This window comes from Leptonotus elevatus, chromosome 1, assembly GCF_054856555.1.
Source record: "Leptonotus elevatus isolate MCC_2025b chromosome 1, RoL_Lele_1.0, whole genome shotgun sequence".
NCBI lineage: Eukaryota > Metazoa > Chordata > Actinopteri > Syngnathiformes > Syngnathidae > Leptonotus > Leptonotus elevatus.
Genome location: NC_141239.1, coordinates 12,456,601 through 12,475,627, shown reverse-complemented (window position 1 = coordinate 12,475,627; position 19,027 = coordinate 12,456,601). Strand labels below are relative to the sequence as shown.

Genomic DNA, 19,027 nt, shown 5'->3' with positions numbered 1-19,027 from the left:
CGCCCACTTCATAGCACTAAAACAGCCCTTATCAAAATCACGGATGACCTCCTCATAGCAGCTGATTCTGGACTTCTCACTATTCTCATCCTCCTCGACCTGAGTGCGGCCTTCGACACAATCAGTCACACCGTCCTCCTCAACAGACTCTCTTCCATTGGCATCACCCACACACACCGTTTAACTGGTTTTCATCCTACCTCTCCTGCCGCACTTAGTTCATTCAACTCAAGTCCTTTAAATCCGTCCCCTCCTCTGTTACCTCAGGTGTGCCCCAAGGATCTGTCCCGGGGCTCCTCCTTGTCATCATCTACCTTCTTCCCCATGGCAATATCTTCTGTAGATTTAATATCCAATTCCATTGTTATGCTGACGACACCCAACTATACCTTTCCACCAAACCCTCATCCAGCCTACCACCCACCTCTCTCATTAGACTGCATCTCTGAAATAAAAACTTGGTTTACTTTCAACTCTCTGCAACTTAACAGTAGCAAAACAGAATTTCTTCTCATCGGCACCAAGACCACTCTCTCAAAAACAACCAGCTTTTCACCACTGTTTAACCTTCCACTGTTTAACCTTCCACCTAAGTGACACTTTCCTTCCAATCCCATATCAGCAACATTACCCTGTCTGCATACTTCCATTTACGTAATATCAACCGTCTTCGCCCCTGCCTGACCTCCCACACTGCTGCCATCCTGGTCCACAGTCTTGTCACCTCCCATCTTGATGACTGTAATTCTCTCCTTTTCAGCTTCCCTCACAAATATCTCCATAAATTTCAGTTGGTCCAGAATTCAGCTGCCCGCATCATAACTCAAACTCCCTCCCCCCAACACATCACCCCTGTCCTCCACCAGCTCCACTGGCTCCCGGTTCAGTCTCACATTCAATTCAAAATCCTTCTGTTAGCATTCAAGGCCATCCATAACTTCGCCTCCCGTACCTATCCGATCTTCTGCAAGTACACACTCCTTCCCGCACCCCTAGATCATCTTCCTCCATTCACCTGTCTCTTCGCCCCGCTTGTCTCACCACCATGGGGAGCAGAGCATTCAGCCGCTGTGCTCCCCGCCTATGGAACTCACTACCGCCACAACTCAGAAACATAGATTCTTTCCCACAATTTAAATCACAACTCAAAACACACTTGTTTAAAACTGCCCACCCAACTTAATGCCACTTTACACTGCCACCAGCCCAACCCCCCCATCCCTTTTTTTTTTAACAGTGCTTTTAATTAAATTGTTTAAAAAATTGTACGGTGTCCTTAAGTGTCTAGAAAGGCACCTATAAATATAATTTATTATTATTATTATTATTATAAACATAATGCATTAATAGTCTATGTATGGGTTGGCAACTCTTCAACGATAAATAATATAAACAATACTACAGTATACTGTAAATATTATATGAGCAGATGTGAATGTGAACAGCAGCAAGAATGGTCAGCAGCATTTTATGTGAAAAAATACATGTATGCTTATAAGCATTGACTGATAATTACAGTAAATATAAGTAAATCATGTATCGACTGTAGAATACTATACTATAGTATACATACTTTTTATGTAGATGTAAATGTGAACGATAGCAAAAATAGCAGCACTGTAGGAAGCAAAAAATTACATCTCAATTAATAATCAACGTCACATACAATGTTACTGCCTGATCTTGCTACTTTTCACAAGATTTCATTCACTTGGGTATCAAATAATTTCTTTACATTACTTCTGCTTTTCAGGAGGTCTTTTTTTCCATGTTTGATGCCCGGGAAGGCTTCTATAAAGCCATCAAGAATAGCTTCAACAACCTTCTGCCCAGTTTCCAAGCACTGCTAAAAGTTGACAAGTCCACGCGCAGAGCCAAGATTAAGCCAAACTTCGAGCACATCTTCAAGCACTGTGTGACGGGCTTAGACGGTAAGGTTCTAAGGGTTCACCGATCACAAAATGTTGGCCGATCCTCAATCTTTAAAGTCTGACCAGCCGATCACCATTTTTTTCCTAACCAACAGCATACACTTTCAAAATTTATTCTTGTTTTATTGTAAATCATTGAACAATACTTATGAAAAAAAATTAACGGGTTTTAACGGCACATGAAGCAGTTCTTTCCAATAAAAATGAATATCCTATTAGTCATCTCACAGCATGACAGTGGCTGACTTTCATACCTCTGACCACTGATCTTACAAAAATTAAGGAAATCGGGGCCATCTTGACAAAACGATCGATCTGAGCAGCCCTATAAGGTTCCTGCCCAGTGGTATGATTAAAATAGTCCTAAATGGCTTATTTGCTGTTTTTTTGGTCTTGTTTCTACCCCAGTGATCCAGTTGAGCTATCAGAATGTTAAACTAGCAGAAGCCAAGAACGTTGATTTCAATAAACTGGCATCCATTCAAGATATGACGTTAGCAGCAGCCGACAATGACATGGTTAAACAGCTGGAGGATATCCTGATACAGTGGTATAAGCAAATTGACAAGGTATGGTGTCAAAAAGAATTTTACGATAAGGCATAGAGCGGGTCTCAGTGTAGAAAACACCGTCCACTTTGTCTGTGATGACCGGGTAGGTCCTGCTGGAGACTCAAGCACTGAAGCAAGGTCTCGTGACTGAAGGGCCGCTGAGCGAGCTAGATTACTGGAGGCAGGCATTCTTGAAGTTCAACTCCATCCTCAGTCATATCAACGGTGCAAAGTGCAGGGCAGTTTTAAACGTGCTCAGACTTAACCGTTCCAAAGCACTGAAGGTATGGACACTCCCTTGGCCACAGTGATTATTGTACAACAGATCAGAAATATTGCTCTTCTAAAGGGAAACATGTTTGCCTTTTACGGATGAACTATCAGCTGTGATAGTAGAAATACTTAACAAAAGCACGGCAAGTGCAAAGCCCCACCAAGAATCATCAAGTGTGTTTCGATTACCCTCAGCTTTGTGACTCTTAATAGTTAGAGCAGATCCAAGGGAGCAAATATAATACCAAACACAACAAATACCAACTGGATAAGATCAACAAGGATATATAAGCATAAAGTGGAATATTCCATGTTTAAATTTAAATGGATCAGCTTTGGAAGAACAGCGGTTTGATTTTCATCTGAGCCTACAATCATTGGTTACAGTTCGATCGAAGTTTTTTATTTTTTAAATTTAAACAAAAAATAATCAAAATATTTGATACAAATATGTGTTTCTTTATATTATTGTCGGTATTTTGTTTTTATTAAAAATGAGAATAATTATTACGTCCCCATCTGTTTGAAATATACAGATTTTAGCAATATTTCACTTGATTCTATTTTTGTAGGAATGTTTATCATAACATTATGTGTACTTGGAAGAACACCTACCCTTTGATATATACATTTACATTTGATGGCAATATTGAAATAACAATAATAATTTATTAATTACAAATGATCCTACTTATGAGTTAATAAAATTACAGTACATGCCATGCGAGCAAAAATTTGACATACGACTGCTGGATGGTGCCAGCCAATACTCCACTCAACTTTATTTCTACAGCACTTTAACGACAGCTGTAACAAAATGCTGTTTGTACTGTAAAAAACTGACAATTATTAAAATAATACAGTACTGAATAACTAAATAAGATATTCTTAAAATATCCACACCAGAAGGAGGACAATGTGGAGCTGGGACAAGTTTATGGAATTGTTTTTTTTGAGTGCTTCACATCATGTTGTCTTGTTTAGACGTGGCCCATGCTGGAGTGTAGGGTGACAGACAATTACAACGAGGCCAGGGACAATGTCAAGTTCCTGGACACGCTAGAGAAAGTATGCCAACCTCTTTATACCAGCGACCCGGTATGTACTTTCATTTATTTTCATGATTAGGTGCTTTGGGAAAGGTCATTGTAAGATGATTTGATTTTGTACCTGTCAGGCCACCATTGTGAAAAGCGTGCAGAACATCATTAACGCGGTTCAGATGATCCACACGGTGTCACGGTACTACCATACCAGTCAAAAGATATCGTCCATCTTCATCAAAGTGCGTGAATCCAATTGGACTACACACACAAAGATTGCAATTGCAGTACATTAATCCAATATGATATACAATCAGGTCACAAATCAGATGATCATAGCATGCAGGCGATACATTGCCAACAACGGCACAGCAATATGGGACCAAGATTGTAGAAGTGTTGTGATGAAAATACAGGTAAGGAAGGCAACCATGCCAATTATGTTGCATCCGATATGCAGTAAACATTTCACTTGTTTTTTGTTTTTTTGTCTAAATTGATGTTTTAAAAGGAGTGCCTTGGTTTGTATCGTGAGTATGAGTCTTGCTTGGAGAAAACACAGGAAAAAGCAAAGGAAATGCCAGGACAGAGGCCCTTTGGGTTTTCGGAGATGCATGTGTTGCGGAAGTTTGAGGTCTTCTGCAAGCGCCTTGAACATGTAAGTTTTATCTGTGATTTTTATTCACATACTGTATATAGAAGACACCTTAGCAAATCCATAAACAATTATCTATAGACTTACACGCAGTACATTAGATATTAATTTACATGGCCCTGTACTGTATTCAAATAACAAATGGGAACTGATAAAATGCTAACATGCTCACATTTGGTATGGTAACGTACAACAAATAGCCAAGTGAGTACCCTACAGACACTGGTAAATTCGCTAAAAAAAGATTTGACATCTTTCCCTGTTGTCTGGAACTGTTTTAAACGAGAATTGATAACGTGCTAACAATTAGTAGGTAATATATAGCACGACAGCAACCTGAGTTTAGAAAATGTTACATATTTCCTGGTGGTCTCGGTGCTAACATGGCAACAGTTGGAATTCTAACATACAGCAAAGTGGCATCCTTATTACAGAACGCACTAAGGTGCATTGAAAAGGATTTGACATATTTTCCTGACTTTTTCATAGGCTATTAAGACTGTGCTAAAACACAAACATGCTAACATTTAGTAAGCTAACATATACCATTTGCAGATCACCAAAATAATGTCAGTGTTCAAGACATTCGAGTGCCTGGCAAAGTCCAACATTGAGGGCATCGAGACTCTGGCCGGTCAGTTCCGCAAAGTCTCCACCGAACTGAAGAACAAGCAAGCAGACGTCTTTGCGTCGAGGACGGTGGCGTTCGAAGCAGACTACGAAGCATTCATGGCTCATATAAGCACCCTAGATGTACGTGGCGAATCTGAGTCCTATTATTTTAAATGAAAATTGATAAAATGGTAGTATGGTATGGTATGGTATTGCATACTAACATACAGCCGATAGCATGCTAAAATAAAGCAAGATAGCAACATGAGTATAGAAAGCACAAAAATATGGTAAATGTTACTGTTTTTGCGTCATGGTTAATTTTACACTTGGATGACAATTTAGAATGGTAAAACGCTGCCTGAAAAAAATGACCCGTTTAAATAAAAGTTTTAAGGTGGTGACAGTTTGATTGCCATTAGGTCCTGTTTGACAAAATTGTTTCTTCCATTCCTATCATTTACAGGAACAGCTAAAGGTGTTCATGAACTCCAGCTTTGCCAGGTTTGACTCATCCCAGCAAGCTCTCGGTGTAATACAGCGGTGAGTCCAAATGAGGCGATACACAATGTTTTTTTTTTATTATCAGGATTTTTTAAAGCACAATTTTTTTCATGTCTTTCGTTTCTTTTTGTAGTTTTCAGAAACTAAACATTCCCTGTCTAAAGGCAGAAATGCCCGCTGCTTTGGGTTCTATTCTTCAACTCTACGTCTCAGAAGTGGAGGCTGTGTCAAAGGTAGTTTACTGTACGAAATCATTGCTCTATTGATGTCATGCTTATATCATATGTTCATTAATTTTGTTGCAGATCTTTGAGAAGCAAAACGAGGACCCACCATTAGGTCGAAATATGCCACCTGTCTCTGGGAGGCTTCGCTGGGCCCGGCATCTCTACAAAAAAATACACGAGCCCATATCGTACATACGTGTAAGATGGAATGAGCTCCAATTCAAGAGCTATTCATTCTAAAATCCTGCCTCTACTAGGGTGGGTTTATTTAATTTTCTCTCCTTACAGGAAAACTCTGACATCTTGAGCACCCCTGAGGGACGCGCTGTGGTTAAACTATACAATCAGACTACAGCTGTGTTGCAACGCTTCGAGTCGGACAACCACAAAGCTTGGACGGCGGAAGTGTCAAAGCTGGATTTTGGTTTGTTCTTTGACAATTGTGTCATAAGGGAAGCGAATGGGAAATGGTAGCCCTTTTCCTAGTGGACATTTAAGATGGCTGTTTTCCTTTTCACTGTGCTGTGTAAAAGGTACCGGTATAGGGTATAGGATGTAAGGGTGAAGTTGAGCTGTGAACTCTCCGGCTTCAGACTTAATCCCAATCCAAATAATTACCACCCCTTATTTTTCATTTCCTCTCTTAGCCCTATATTGGCAAGCTCACAAGACTCAGGTAGTTTTCCAATTCCCTGTAAGGCTTATCAGAGACTTAATGCCGCTGTGTAAGATATGAGTGCTAGGTTCAATTTGATCAGTGAATTTGCCGATCGCCAAAGTAGTAGCAGAAGTGGAACACTGTGTAGACCCTTTCACACTGCCCACCTAAACCTTATTTCCCCTAGATTTATGTTGCGTGTGTAAGGTAAAGGTACCAATAATGAATGGTTGTTTTCATTTTCGGTGGCCTCCAATAAAGCATTGTAGGCACTAGGCACCTATGTACCCCCTTTCACACAGGCCACTCTACCGGAAAATAGGTGGACACATTTTTTTTTTTTGCCACAAGGCTTCACTGGCAGTGTGTACACAGACGTTTCCAGTCTAGATAAACGTCCTATTCCAGCTAAACTACTCAAGACCTATTAACAGTTTATTAGCACCCTCGGTTGGCAGAAAGTTGATACTGCAGGTAAGTTTGGAATGACTCCAAGCCCACCCGGCAAACACGACCACAATGAGGAACAGAGGATGGATGGATGGATAGGTCGCTACAGAGATGTGATAGATATGGCACAGTTTTTACACCAAATGCCCTTCCTCTTCTATATATCGCCCATCGGTATGTATTTAATAGTCCATAGGATAGTAGATTCTAAAAAGATTTGATAGTGACAGCCATATAAGATACTTTGTGTGGCAGGTGTCACCAACTCTGGTCCTTGAGGGCCCCTATCCTGAAGCAGTATATTGTCTGTCTTTTTACTGTTACAGAAGGGCGTTTGGTGAATTCGCTGACAGCTGAGAATTCTGTTTGTCCGTTAAATTTTACCCTTTCATCGCTGCTTTTGTCAACCCCTAACTATAACCTTTATTTGCGGAGTGCTCAAGTCGCTTAAGCGACTAGTCATCTAGTCTGTTCAAGGCTAGCTCTAATGTGCACACATGGACAGGAGACTGCCACCTCTGAGTTTTTTTTGAAAAGCACGGGCGAAAAAATGCATGTTTCCAATTTCCTGGAAAGGCTGCATGAAAGGGGCTAGAGACAACAGACTCAAAGAACAAATAAGTCGTGGCACACAATACGTTGGGTAAAATTCTGCATTTTGTATCTCTACAGCCTTGAATACAACACTTTTGATTCGCTGCACTGTAACGGGAAAGTACCTGGTCAACTTTGATCCCAAAATAAGTGAAGCCATTCAGGAGGCCAGCAGTTTGGTGAAGATGGGTCTGGATGTTCCCAAGCAGGCATTGCATTTCCTCAAGGTAGAGGGTCAGTTGAAGACCTATCACCATCGTCTTCATGTAAGTTTTTTTTTGTCATTACTTGCTGTCCTCGCTGTACATTGAAAACAACCTAACGATGTCCTTGTGTGTCTCCCCTGCAGACCATTTTGATGGATTACAAGCAAACTTGTGACAACATACCAGCGGACTTCAACAACATGATGACATCAAAGACCACACAAGTAAGCTCTTCTGTGTGCAATAGACTCAGAATTGCCCGAGAAGAAAAAAAACAACCCACACACAATTTTGCTGTGCTTGGAGAGTTGCTCATGAGTCACAATGTGTGTTTGTGGTCAATTACAAGATGGAGTCCCTGCTTCGCTTTGGGTCAGTGATGGTAATGTGGTCATCGCTGCTTCTGGACAAATATTTTATAAATATTGACAATGCCTTGTGTGAACTCACGACAATCTTGACTAAGGTATGTACTGTACCTCCATTTCAAATTTGGATCTCGTCGTTCCTCAGCATCACAAACTTCATTATCTCTTAATCTGGAAAAAAAGCTAAGATTGATATTCTTGTATGGTTTCAAGCCAGTGTCAGGGTTTCAAAGTAGGATTTTAGGTTAGGGTGTAAAAGTAGGCTTTCAAGTCAGTCTTAGGATTTTAGGTTTGTGACCTCAAGTCATATATCCACTTTTTCCAGGTACAAAACATCTGTAAGTTTCATATTGACGATTACCTTAAAGAGATCTCAGAGACTGTTCTCATTGAGCTGCCTGAAGATCGTGCCACTGCAATTGATCCCCTTATTGACCTCACTGAGGTAAAAGGCCACCTTAGCGAATACTGCTGCATTAACATTTCTTGTAAAGCGTTTAACATCAATTAATTTCTTTTTTAGAGTATGTGCCGTAAGGGGGTCACAACACTAGACCTCAGGTGCTATCACGTGAAGGAAGCAGTGAACGAGTTGGGCAGAGTGTTCAATGCCATTTATAAGTCCAAGCAAACCAAGATGACCGCAGACGGACTCAGCTCTGGTACGTGCACATCTGTTTCCCCTCTCCAAATGATTGTACAGTAAATCCAATGCAGTGGAATTTACAGTTTTTGCTTTGGTACATTTCTCAGATCAGATTTGAATTTCTCAAAACTACCTGTCTAGTTTTGACATTATTGTGTGCACATCAAAAAAGCAGTTTCTCCTTTCTTGGAACAAGTTGCTAATGCTTTGGCAAATCCATGCAAATGATTATATACAATTCTCTGCTGTTTTTGACATTATCAATTGCTGATTAAAAATCTATTAGAAAGGGTTGTCTCACACCCCACAAGATGTTGGCATTAGTTAATCGTATACATCTTTACATGCAAAATGGAGAAACAAGTGGTCATGATATGTTACATCAACCAATGATCAACCAGTTTTCTGAAATAGCTCATCACAGGTGAAGAAAATTGTGATGTGGATGAGAATTTGTGGCTCAAAGGAAGTACGAATGCATTTACATTTTTCCCCAAGGAGAATGTGCCATGTTTACATTTCTATTTTTTTGATTCGTTTTGTTTTCTTTGTGCTATGCAGTGCTGTGTGAGATGGTATGTCCATTTAACACTGCAAACTCAGGGCCAAATCCACTAAGAATTGCTCCACATCTGCACCCGCAGCTTGCGCCCTGTTAACGTCCTATTCACTAAGGATATTGCTCTGATGATATACCAGCGCAAACACGCCCACAAAGTTTGACAGCTGGGAATAATTTTGTGCCTGATTTACCACACATGGCAATGGATTTGCGCCAAGAACACGGCAATATTGTAACAGTTGCGAGAAAGATGACATCAGAAAGCGAGGTTGGACTGAGGAGGTCCAAAAGCGTTTTCCTCATTTAGTGCCATTAAGCTGTAGTGAACGGAGACGTCGACGACAACTACGTCATTCGCTCATTCATTTAATGTCTATAAAATACAAATTATTGGTGCGATCATCTTTTATATTTTCAGAGGTTAACGTGGGCATACAGTAGAGATGGAGTTTCATATACCAACCAAAATGGAGTGTTAATGCATCTGTCACGTGAAAATTATTGCAAAATCACTAAAATCTCTACCTTAGAGAACAAAAATTGACCCTTACATTACCCTATTTCTGAGAGTGTAGTGTACAGTAAAAGGCTGCGTCATGCAGAATCCTACGGAGCCCCTAAGGTGACATGGTAGGGGTAAAAATATTTTTGCATTTCCTCGTAATGTTTGTGAAATAACGCAAACGTTTTTTATGTGAGAGGACGTTTTTTTTTTTTTACGAGTTTATGTAATTCCGGGTCATCTTCCGTGTGACCAAAAGCGACGAGTATGGAGTGTCAAGGCGCTATCTGTGACGCCTGCACGATCTGTGACGCACATGCGCGGAAGATCGGCCATCTTGGATCGCTAACTACGGCAACAACACTAGAACAAAATACCTTCATATGCCTGAGTGATAATTGCGGGCTCGTAAAATGATACATGAAAAAAAATCTTAGGTTCTTGATGAATTTTAAAGTAACTAACTAAGTAACTTTTGATCCTATACGTTTTAAAGATGAACATTTTACTTTTGACCTCATTATATTTCCAGTGAGTCTGCATTGTTATAGTTTACTGTAGGTCTGCGGTGTGTGTGTTTTAAATGACCCCCACCCCTCACCCAGTCTCAACCCCTATGCTATTGTAACCCTAAGATGTTGTTGTTTCCGGAGGCTGGGTAAAAGGCGAGCTACAAAAAAAGTTTTGAGTACGTCTCTCTTATTTAAAGGCCCTGTCCGGAGTTTTGACCATTTCTGCTGCATGAGTGAGTGACTAGGTATCTTGCAAATGGTCACATTGCTGATCCGCGATAACCGACAGGGATAATAGTTCAAAACGACATTCGCCTTGTAACGATGGTGAAATAATCAGGACAAGTGTGGAGCTAACAACAGTTTTCAAGAACAAAAACAGCCAATAGCGCGCGTAGCTTCCCCCAAAAACTGTGATGCCTTCATGGCCCGTTCAGAGCGTCGGAAACTACCCAACCCGCAACCCACCCCCAAAGGTTGCTACAGCCTTTTGGCTTAGCTTCACTTATTGCCAGGTGTAAATATAAGGATATAAAAAAAAGTTCGACCCTCGTTCTATATTGCCGAGTTACCCTTGTCAATGTGACTTAACCTAGCATGCCGCTAAATCAGCAAGCTAACATTTTCTTTTCTGTTTGGCACTTACCTGTCGAATAGCAAGCAGGCCAACTCTGCGTCGCTCTTCAGTCCAAGCCGCTCTTTCAGAATTCGGAAGCGGGTAAATGCCAAGCCAAGATTTACTCTCGTTTTCGACCGTGCATTATCCGCTGCACGTTTTGTTGTGGTATACTTTATTTTTTTCACTCGAGTCACTGAACTCAACATCCCGTCTGCCTACAGTGACACGCCCCCACCTGCCACCCTCCACTCTGCGATTGGCTGGAGAGTAAACAACTGTCTGTACACTCTGAACGTCCCGGTGCTGGCAAAACAAACACAAAATTGCAAAATACAGGCTGGGTGGGTCGGGGTTGAGGACAAAATCACTAACCACACATTAACAGAAGCCCAGAGGTGTAGATTGTCAAAACGTTGGACAGTGCCTTTAAGTCTCTTCTCAAACGAGGTTCGCTCGGTTACACCTCTCTTCTCTCTCTGCGCTCAAGACATGCGCAGTACACAAAACACTTCAGCATGTAAAACTAAAATAAATACAAAACCAAAAGTAATAATTCACAAAGCAAATATAAGTCAATTGCAAGTAAATTAAAAAAAATACACATTTACAAACGTGTTACACTATGACAATGGCCACACATTGTTCGAAAGACAATAAAAATAAACCGTACCTGCTCTCACAGAAACTATAATTACAGTATGTGTCAAAATCTTTTCTATCGTACAACATATGCTTGGGTACAGAACTGCTTTGATTAAATTTATTAAAAAAAACAAAAAATAAATAAATAAATAAAATAAAATAAAAATTAAAAACGTGCACCTATCCTGTACCTTTCGCAATGTCTGTTTCATTTTGCACCGCCACTTCAATTCTGATCTGAGAAATGTACCAAAGCGCCTGAAAAAAACTGTAATACACACTCCTTGGCCACATCAATCAGGGTTATATTATGGCCTACAAGTATGTCTTTGATGTAACGTTTTAATTTGACATTGCAGCACAGAAGGATACCCAGAGGACCTCTGATGCCACATCAGAGGGCAAAGAGAAATACAAAGCGACACGTTTTGAAAAGGTTTGTTTGCTCACAAGCGGCACGACAATAGTACATTTTCAAGAGGGTCTGTCTGTCTGCCTGCCTGCCTGTCTGCCTGCCTGCCTGCCTGCCTGCCTGCCTGCCTGTTTGTCTGCCTGCCTGCCTGTTTGTCTGTCTATCTATCTATCTATCTATCTATCTATCTATCTATCTATCTATCTATCTATCTATCTATCTATCTATCTATCTATCTATCTATCTATCTAAGCTTGAAACAAACATTTCAGGAATTCACAAAGCAGTATGACTCCTTCGGCGCGAGGGTTTTAGATGCACTGGTGGAAATGACCAAGTTGTCCCTGAAGACTGTGGAGAGGCGAGTCTGTGGCTATGAGTAAGGCATCTTCTGTCTCCATCGCTGTTGAAATTACAACCTGGGTTTTTTAATGTTCATGCTAACATTGGGATTTGCAGCCAGAAAAGAGCTGACTCCGGCTGGGTCCCCATGATGAAATCTGAAGTCCATCTGAATGCACCCAATGTGGTAAGTAACCCACAGGAAATAATAGCAATCCACCTCTAGCAATTCTAAACTGATATTTAAATATCGTAGGAGTATGTGATGCCAAATGAAGAACCATCCTGTAACCTCCATTTTCAACCCTAACCCTGCCCCAAAACCTTCATTTGAAATCCTACGCCTTGTTTGGAAAACTAACCCTGCCTAGTTGAAACCCTTCCACGTCATGTTTTTGACATTGGCAGCAAACACTGTGTGATTTGTGGTTGTCCACAGGTGATGGTCCCCACGGTAGAGCAAATTCATCACGCCATACATGCAATCATTGAATTTATCTTGGAAGTCAACAAGGGCATTCAATGCTGGGAGGTTGAGTACAGACATGAATGCCCATCGAGTGAACGTGAGTAGCCGTGGATTGAAACAATGCATTCGGTTGGAGTAATGCTTAACCCGCTCACAGGCCGGGAGAAATTGGACTTCTTCAGTCGCGTCAATAAGCACGACGATGTCAAAGCGGTCATTTTCGTCTTGAAGTCGGCCCTTAAGTTGCAGAGGGACAATGCCGCCGCTATTTTGGATCGCTTTAAGAAGTTCAAGGAGCTGTGGGGCGATGACAAGGAGCGCGTTATCAAGGTATTGGAAAGTACATCAGGCAGGGGCATTGATATGGTGGGAGCCCATGTTAACAAACGTTGGGGTCCTTCTTAATGATTCATTATGGGGGCCTAGTTTTTGGTACGACGCCCCTGTACATCAGTAGAGACTAATGTACAGGGGTGTGATGAGTTTGAATGACACTTGGACTTTCTTTTTAAAGGCCTTCATTGACACCAAACCGTCCTTGATTGAGATCAAAGATAAATTGCAGCACTACGAAATGTTTGAGGGCCAAATTGACGAAATCCAGAACGTCATCGTTGTTGGGATGATTGAACTGTCATTAGGTAAGATCAAGCATATTTAACTTTTAATCCTAACCGTGGCTTGAAACCCTAGTTTCAAGCCTCATCCTTATTTTGAAGTCCAAATTGAAACCCTCGCCCTGTCTTGAAATACTCATTTGAAACCGTAGCTGATAACTCTGCCATGAAAACCCTAACCTGCGTTTGAAAGCCTGACCAATATTTAAAACTCTTGAAATAGTAAAAAAATAAAACTGTCTTGAAGCTATAACCAGAGTTGAAACCCTAACTTGAAACCCTACGTGTGCTAGGGCTGTGCAATTAATTGAAATTCAATTACAATTTCAATTATTACACTCCACAATTACAAAATCAGCATAATCGTAAACAAAAATAAAAGATTACTAAATACTAATTTTGAGTTGTTTAAATCTATATATGTGCACCTTTTTTTTTATTTTAAAATGACTAATTTAAAAAATCTTCTTTGGTCCAAAACAAACATTTATAGTGTTTCAAGGGCAAGGCATCACTGTAGTTATTTTTTGTTGGGAAAATAAACTGATATCAAATTTTGTAAGATATGTTTTTCTTGTTCAGATCCATTAAAGGAATCCCTCATGATTGAGGCTAAGGCTTGGAAGAAGCTCCTGTGCAAATACCTGCGCATAGAATGCCGAAAGAACATTATTGACATCAGCCTGCTTACCCACAAGAGCTTCACGCAGCTGTCACATCCCATTACAAATCTGGATGACGTTCGCTGCTCCATGAAGACACTGGCCAACCTGCGAGATTCTGAGATAAGCATGGACATAACGCTGGTTTCCACTCAAGTACAAAAAGCTTTTTGTTTCCATTTTTATTTTACACTAGAACCGACAAGTCACGTTTTCCCTATTTTTAGGATGCCTATGAAGTCTTGATTCTTTACCAAGCCGAAATGACTGAGAAGGAACCAGGCGAGGTGTACGGACTGAGCCGTTTCTTCACTAGGCTTCTATCTAAGGCTGTAAGTAGGGTTTCATAAATGCAGGAATTTCCAAAGTTAGAAACTTTCCATGGGGATTTATGGGAATAATCAAGAATAAATTATGTATTTTCAAAACGAATATGAAACTTAAATAGTTAGTGAAATATATTTTTACCAAATCAAGCAGATTTTGTTTAGGTAGAGTGGTACTTTGGTTTACGAAGGCACCAATTTAAATGTTTTCCGGGTGATGAGCTGTTGCTTGGTAACTTGTCTTTCACTTGTATAGCGCATTTCCACCTATTAAGGCAGTGGTGTCAAAGTCCGGTCCTCAAAGGCCTGAGTCTGCATATTTTATAGCGCACTCACACTAGGGCCATTTCTTCTGTATCGTACTGAAGCCTGAATGTCCCCACTCCCCTGTCCCCCTCCGGCCCGCACTCAAATTACTCTAACCAAATCGTGCCCCTAGTTGCCACCGGAATATATGTCATCACGTTGATTCACGCAAGAAGAAGACGTCATCATGGGGGACTGCACTTCATCATCAGACCAGATCATGAGCCCTTTGCTGTTGCCATCTCTTTGCTAGGGACACTCTGGTTGTTGTATGGTCAACAGTTCAGGTCGCTCGCTATATACTTCGCACGTACGTACGTGACGTCATGGTTACGTTTCGCGTTACGTACAATGGCCCTAGTGTGAGTGCGCCCTTAGAGGTTTCCCACGTTCAACACAGCTGATTCATATTGAAGCTCATCAGCAAACTCTGCAGGAGCCTGATAATTATCCTGATCATTGAATCAGGTGCGTTGGAGTAGAGAAACCTCGAAAACATGCAGGACTCTTGACGCATGTGTATTAAAGCCACTAAAAGCACTTCACATTTCCCATTCACCTGCTGATGGTGCACCATCAGAAGCAATTAGACGGTTAGAGTATACATGTAGTAGTGCTGTGTATATGGACTAATATAGTGTATATTATATTGTAGGCAAAAATCAAAAAATTGAAAGTAAAAAGAGGGCATTCTGTGTTGCTGATTTTCAGCATGGGAGTTAATTCATATCTTTGAAAGTTATGTATATGAATGTATAGGTTTACTATCGACGAGATCCAGTTCGTTTCTGCTTTCATTATGTTTTCATCCTTTATATATCGTCTGTATAACATTTTCCCCCTCTCAGATGTCCGTTCAGGATCAACTTTTCTGCATGCAGCCCAACCTCAAGCAAGACCTGATGGAGCGTGTCGGCGTTTTTGAAAAAGATGTCGACACTTTCATGGACGAGTACGACCTTGTAAGTTGCAGATCAATCAATCTATTTATCGATCGACAAGATATGTGTATACTGTAATTGATTTGTAAATGCACGACAGGAAGGCCCCATGGCTGATGGAATAGAACCGAAAGAAGCCAGCCGCAGGCTTCAGAACTTCCAGGTACTTGTGCTAGTTAATTATTATTATTTATATCAGTTGTCATTCCAATCCAGTCAGTTGTATTAATTTTACCTGTGTATGTGTCCCATCTAAGGCCAGGTTTTCCGAGCTGTGGCGAAACTTTACCACATACAACTCTGGCGAACAGCTCCTTGGCCTGCCCGTCTCTGATTATGAGTGTCTTCAAAATAAAAAGTACGAAAGGCTCATCGCTTGAAACCCTCATAACAAAATCTCCTTAAAATGTGTATTTCTCTCCTAGGAAAGAGCTGGAACTGCTTCAGAAGCTCTACGGCCTGTACGACACTGTGATGAAGACCATCAGTGGTCACTCCAAGCTCCTGTGGACACAAGTAGATATCGAGAAGATCAATTCTGAGCTTATGGACTTCCAGAACAGGTTCCACTTGTGTATCTCATTTAACACCTTCCAATTAGTAAAACTCAAATAATTGCAATCATAAATCCTTTATTAATTGTACAGGCAATGTTATATATGCAATATATAAATATATGATAGGGTGATTCAATACATAAGGTGAACTTTTCGGTATAAGGACTTCTAATAGAGATAGAAGCTTACTTTTCTTTTCTTTTTCAACGTAGTCTCCCAGCACAGTTACACACTTTTCCCATCTGTGCACAAGCTTCCTTATTCCCTCAGTGTTAAAATCTTTGGACTGATGTCTCAACCAGTCGCTCACAACATTTTTGACTTCATCGTCACTTTCAAACTTCTTTAAACAATTTAGCCCACTTGTAGAAATGTTTTCGGCTTAAACATGCGGCACCATACACAGTTGATATTCTCCTATGAATTTCAACTGGTTTGCACCCTTCGGCAACCAAAAACTTGATAACTGACCGTTGTTCAATCCATGCTTCTTGGTCGGCCATCTTTGTTAATCAGCAAAACTCTCAGTTTTTCTTTTATCTGCAAAATAAATTCAATCCATGTGAAAAAGAATTAAAACAGAAATATATATATATAAAAAAGTAAGCTTCTATCTGTATTAGAAGTCCTTATACCGAAAAATTCACCTTATCTATTGAATGACCCTGGTACAATTACTAAAATACAGTAAAACTACATGCCCTTTGAAGACGCCTGACAATCATCACAGTGATACAAATGCAAAAAGTTGTTCTTCCTCGATGTGGTGGTTTCAAAAAAGAAAAACAAAAAAAAAGTAAACATCCCTCTGAGTAAAACACAATTACTTCAAAAATCTACTTAAGTACACCAACTCTCACCATTGATTATAAAACTTTACTGTATAAACTGTTACCCCCATGCAAAATATGCCTCCGTAATTGCAGCAAGTGAAACGTCTACTTTTAGGTGCCGACGTCTTCCCAAGGCCCTGAAGGAGTGGCAGGCTTTCATGGACCTGAAGAAGACCATCGAAGACTTCAGCGAGCTGTGTCCTCTGCTCGAGATGATGACCAACAAGTCGATGATCCGCAGGCACTGGGATCAGATCTCCAACATGACTGGCCACAAGTTTGAGGTTGAGTCGCCCACCTGCACGCTGGATAACATCACGGCGGCGCCGCTGTTGAAGCACAAGGACGACATTGAGGTTAGCGGTCGACAATCTCGTCTCTCATAGCCCCGCCCACGCCCCGCCGAGCTTGCTGATTTTGTTTCGCAACCTTCTACTATTCGCATCTTTCAGGACATCTGCATATCCGCGGTGAAAGAGAGGGACATCGAGGCCAAGTTGTCGGGTGTGAAAACGGTGTGGCATGACCAAAACCTGACGCTGAACGACTTCAAGGACAGAGGGCAACTCATGCTGCGAGGCGGTGACACCACAGAGATCCTCACCACACTGGAGGACAGTCTTATGGTGCTGGGATCGCTGCTTAGCAATCGGTGAGAAGAGAGTCAAGTCAACAACTTTTCTGCTGCATCCTTCACGCAGAAACTTAATTTATTCTGTGTTTCTTACACACAATCGAGCCATTGACACTGTTCTTTGTGCCAGATTGTAGTTTTGCGCCAAAATTGCAATTAAGCTATGATATGTATGTATGTATAGTGATATTTTCTGCTAATATGCAGGTACTGCACGTTCTATAAAGCTGAGATCCAGGACTGGGTTTCCAAGCTGTCCACGTCAACAGATGTCATTGAGCAGTGGGTCATCGTGCAAAACCTTTGGATTTACTTAGAGGCCGTGTTTGTTGGGGGTGACATCGCCAAAGACCTGCCTCAGGTAAAGTTGCCTGTCACTCTTAATCTGAAAATGTCCCCCAAAAAGGTCAAATAGGTAAAACAATAGAAAAATAAGTCATTCTCATTAAAAAAAACAACAACACATTATTCAACCTTTGCTCATCAGTGGTCTATACTCTATAATATGAATGGTTTTTTTTGCCTATATGTGCCCTGTGATTGGCTGGTAACCAGTCCACAGTGTGTTCCTCTAGCCCACTGACTCCTGGAATAGACAAACGCTCACCCGCAACACTACTGAGGAAAAAACATTCATGAATTCAATCATTATGACTATTTTGCACTGAAACGTGCATTCCCATTTATGTAGGAAGCAGAGCGCTTTCAGGAAATTGATTCAACATGGATCAACATCATGGGACGAGCGCGGGACGTCCCGAATGTCGTGGAGTGCTGTGTCGGGGACCCAATGTTGGCCGAGACCCTGCCAGATCTGCAGAAGCAACTGGACTTTTGTCAGAAGTCACTCACAGGGTAGATGTTTGCTTGTATTTTTTCACCTAATTAGGCACACAAAAACTAGTACAGTGAACACCCCGCTATTGGCAGGGGACATGGAATGAGGGGGCAGAGTGGGGGTGTCAGTGGCTATAATTGGCAAGTAGTTTACATTTTACACCCACCCCATAAGGTTTGGAATTGCCGATAGATGCCACAAGGTGGCGGCACAACACTTTTTTTCCCTCCTACTAGCAAGTCTCAGGCCTGAATGAAAATTCTCCCCTCAGCTCAACACCAAAGTCTTATTTTTATTAGACATCGCTTTTGCCTGATCATAAAAAACAAAAATAAATAGATGATTTTTTTCCCCCAGTGAATAACAGATGATTGGTTCTCCCAAAAAAAGTCATTGAAACTTTGTATAAGGGTGACACACGGGCCATAACATTTTGGTGCGGGTCTGGACAAAAACATCAAGTCGAGCATTTTCACTGATCCTATTGGTCAACTTACATTTGAGTCAAGTGGGGTAAAGATGTAAACGTTAAATG

At 41.0% G+C, this 19,027-nt stretch overlaps 1 protein-coding gene across 2 annotated transcripts in view; it reads left to right on the top strand.

Moving 5' to 3' along the window:
- The window catches only part of LOC147180925 (dynein axonemal heavy chain 8-like), a 56,198-nt gene that overhangs the window by 3,684 nt on the left and 33,487 nt on the right, over nt 1-19,027 (top strand). Inside the window, exons 6-38 of one of the 2 annotated variants that reach the window (XM_086074951.1) lie at nt 1,754-1,931; nt 2,340-2,500; nt 2,590-2,766; nt 3,740-3,853; nt 3,933-4,040; nt 4,116-4,214; nt 4,310-4,456; nt 5,009-5,206; nt 5,532-5,608; nt 5,703-5,802; nt 5,875-5,994; nt 6,085-6,220; nt 7,577-7,764; nt 7,848-7,928; nt 8,054-8,170; nt 8,398-8,517; nt 8,596-8,734; nt 11,915-11,991; nt 12,240-12,346; nt 12,427-12,496; nt 12,749-12,875; nt 12,936-13,108; nt 13,293-13,419; nt 13,978-14,213; nt 14,285-14,389; nt 15,538-15,651; nt 15,731-15,793; nt 15,888-15,988; nt 16,056-16,193; nt 17,136-17,376; nt 17,473-17,672; nt 17,862-18,015; nt 18,346-18,509. In XM_086074951.1, the coding sequence (XP_085931077.1) occupies nt 1,754-1,931; nt 2,340-2,500; nt 2,590-2,766; nt 3,740-3,853; nt 3,933-4,040; nt 4,116-4,214; nt 4,310-4,456; nt 5,009-5,206; nt 5,532-5,608; nt 5,703-5,802; nt 5,875-5,994; nt 6,085-6,220; nt 7,577-7,764; nt 7,848-7,928; nt 8,054-8,170; nt 8,398-8,517; nt 8,596-8,734; nt 11,915-11,991; nt 12,240-12,346; nt 12,427-12,496; nt 12,749-12,875; nt 12,936-13,108; nt 13,293-13,419; nt 13,978-14,213; nt 14,285-14,389; nt 15,538-15,651; nt 15,731-15,793; nt 15,888-15,988; nt 16,056-16,193; nt 17,136-17,376; nt 17,473-17,672; nt 17,862-18,015; nt 18,346-18,509 (4,457 nt within the window). Of the gene's footprint in view, nt 1-1,753; nt 1,932-2,339; nt 2,501-2,589; nt 2,767-3,739; nt 3,854-3,932; nt 4,041-4,115; nt 4,215-4,309; nt 4,457-5,008; nt 5,207-5,531; nt 5,609-5,702; nt 5,803-5,874; nt 5,995-6,084; nt 6,221-7,576; nt 7,765-7,847; nt 7,929-8,053; nt 8,171-8,397; nt 8,518-8,595; nt 8,735-11,914; nt 11,992-12,239; nt 12,347-12,426; nt 12,497-12,748; nt 12,876-12,935; nt 13,109-13,292; nt 13,420-13,977; nt 14,214-14,284; nt 14,390-15,537; nt 15,652-15,730; nt 15,794-15,887; nt 15,989-16,055; nt 16,194-17,135; nt 17,377-17,472; nt 17,673-17,861; nt 18,016-18,345; nt 18,510-19,027 lie in introns of those variants that run through there. The other variant, XM_086074952.1, reaches the window with a different exon arrangement.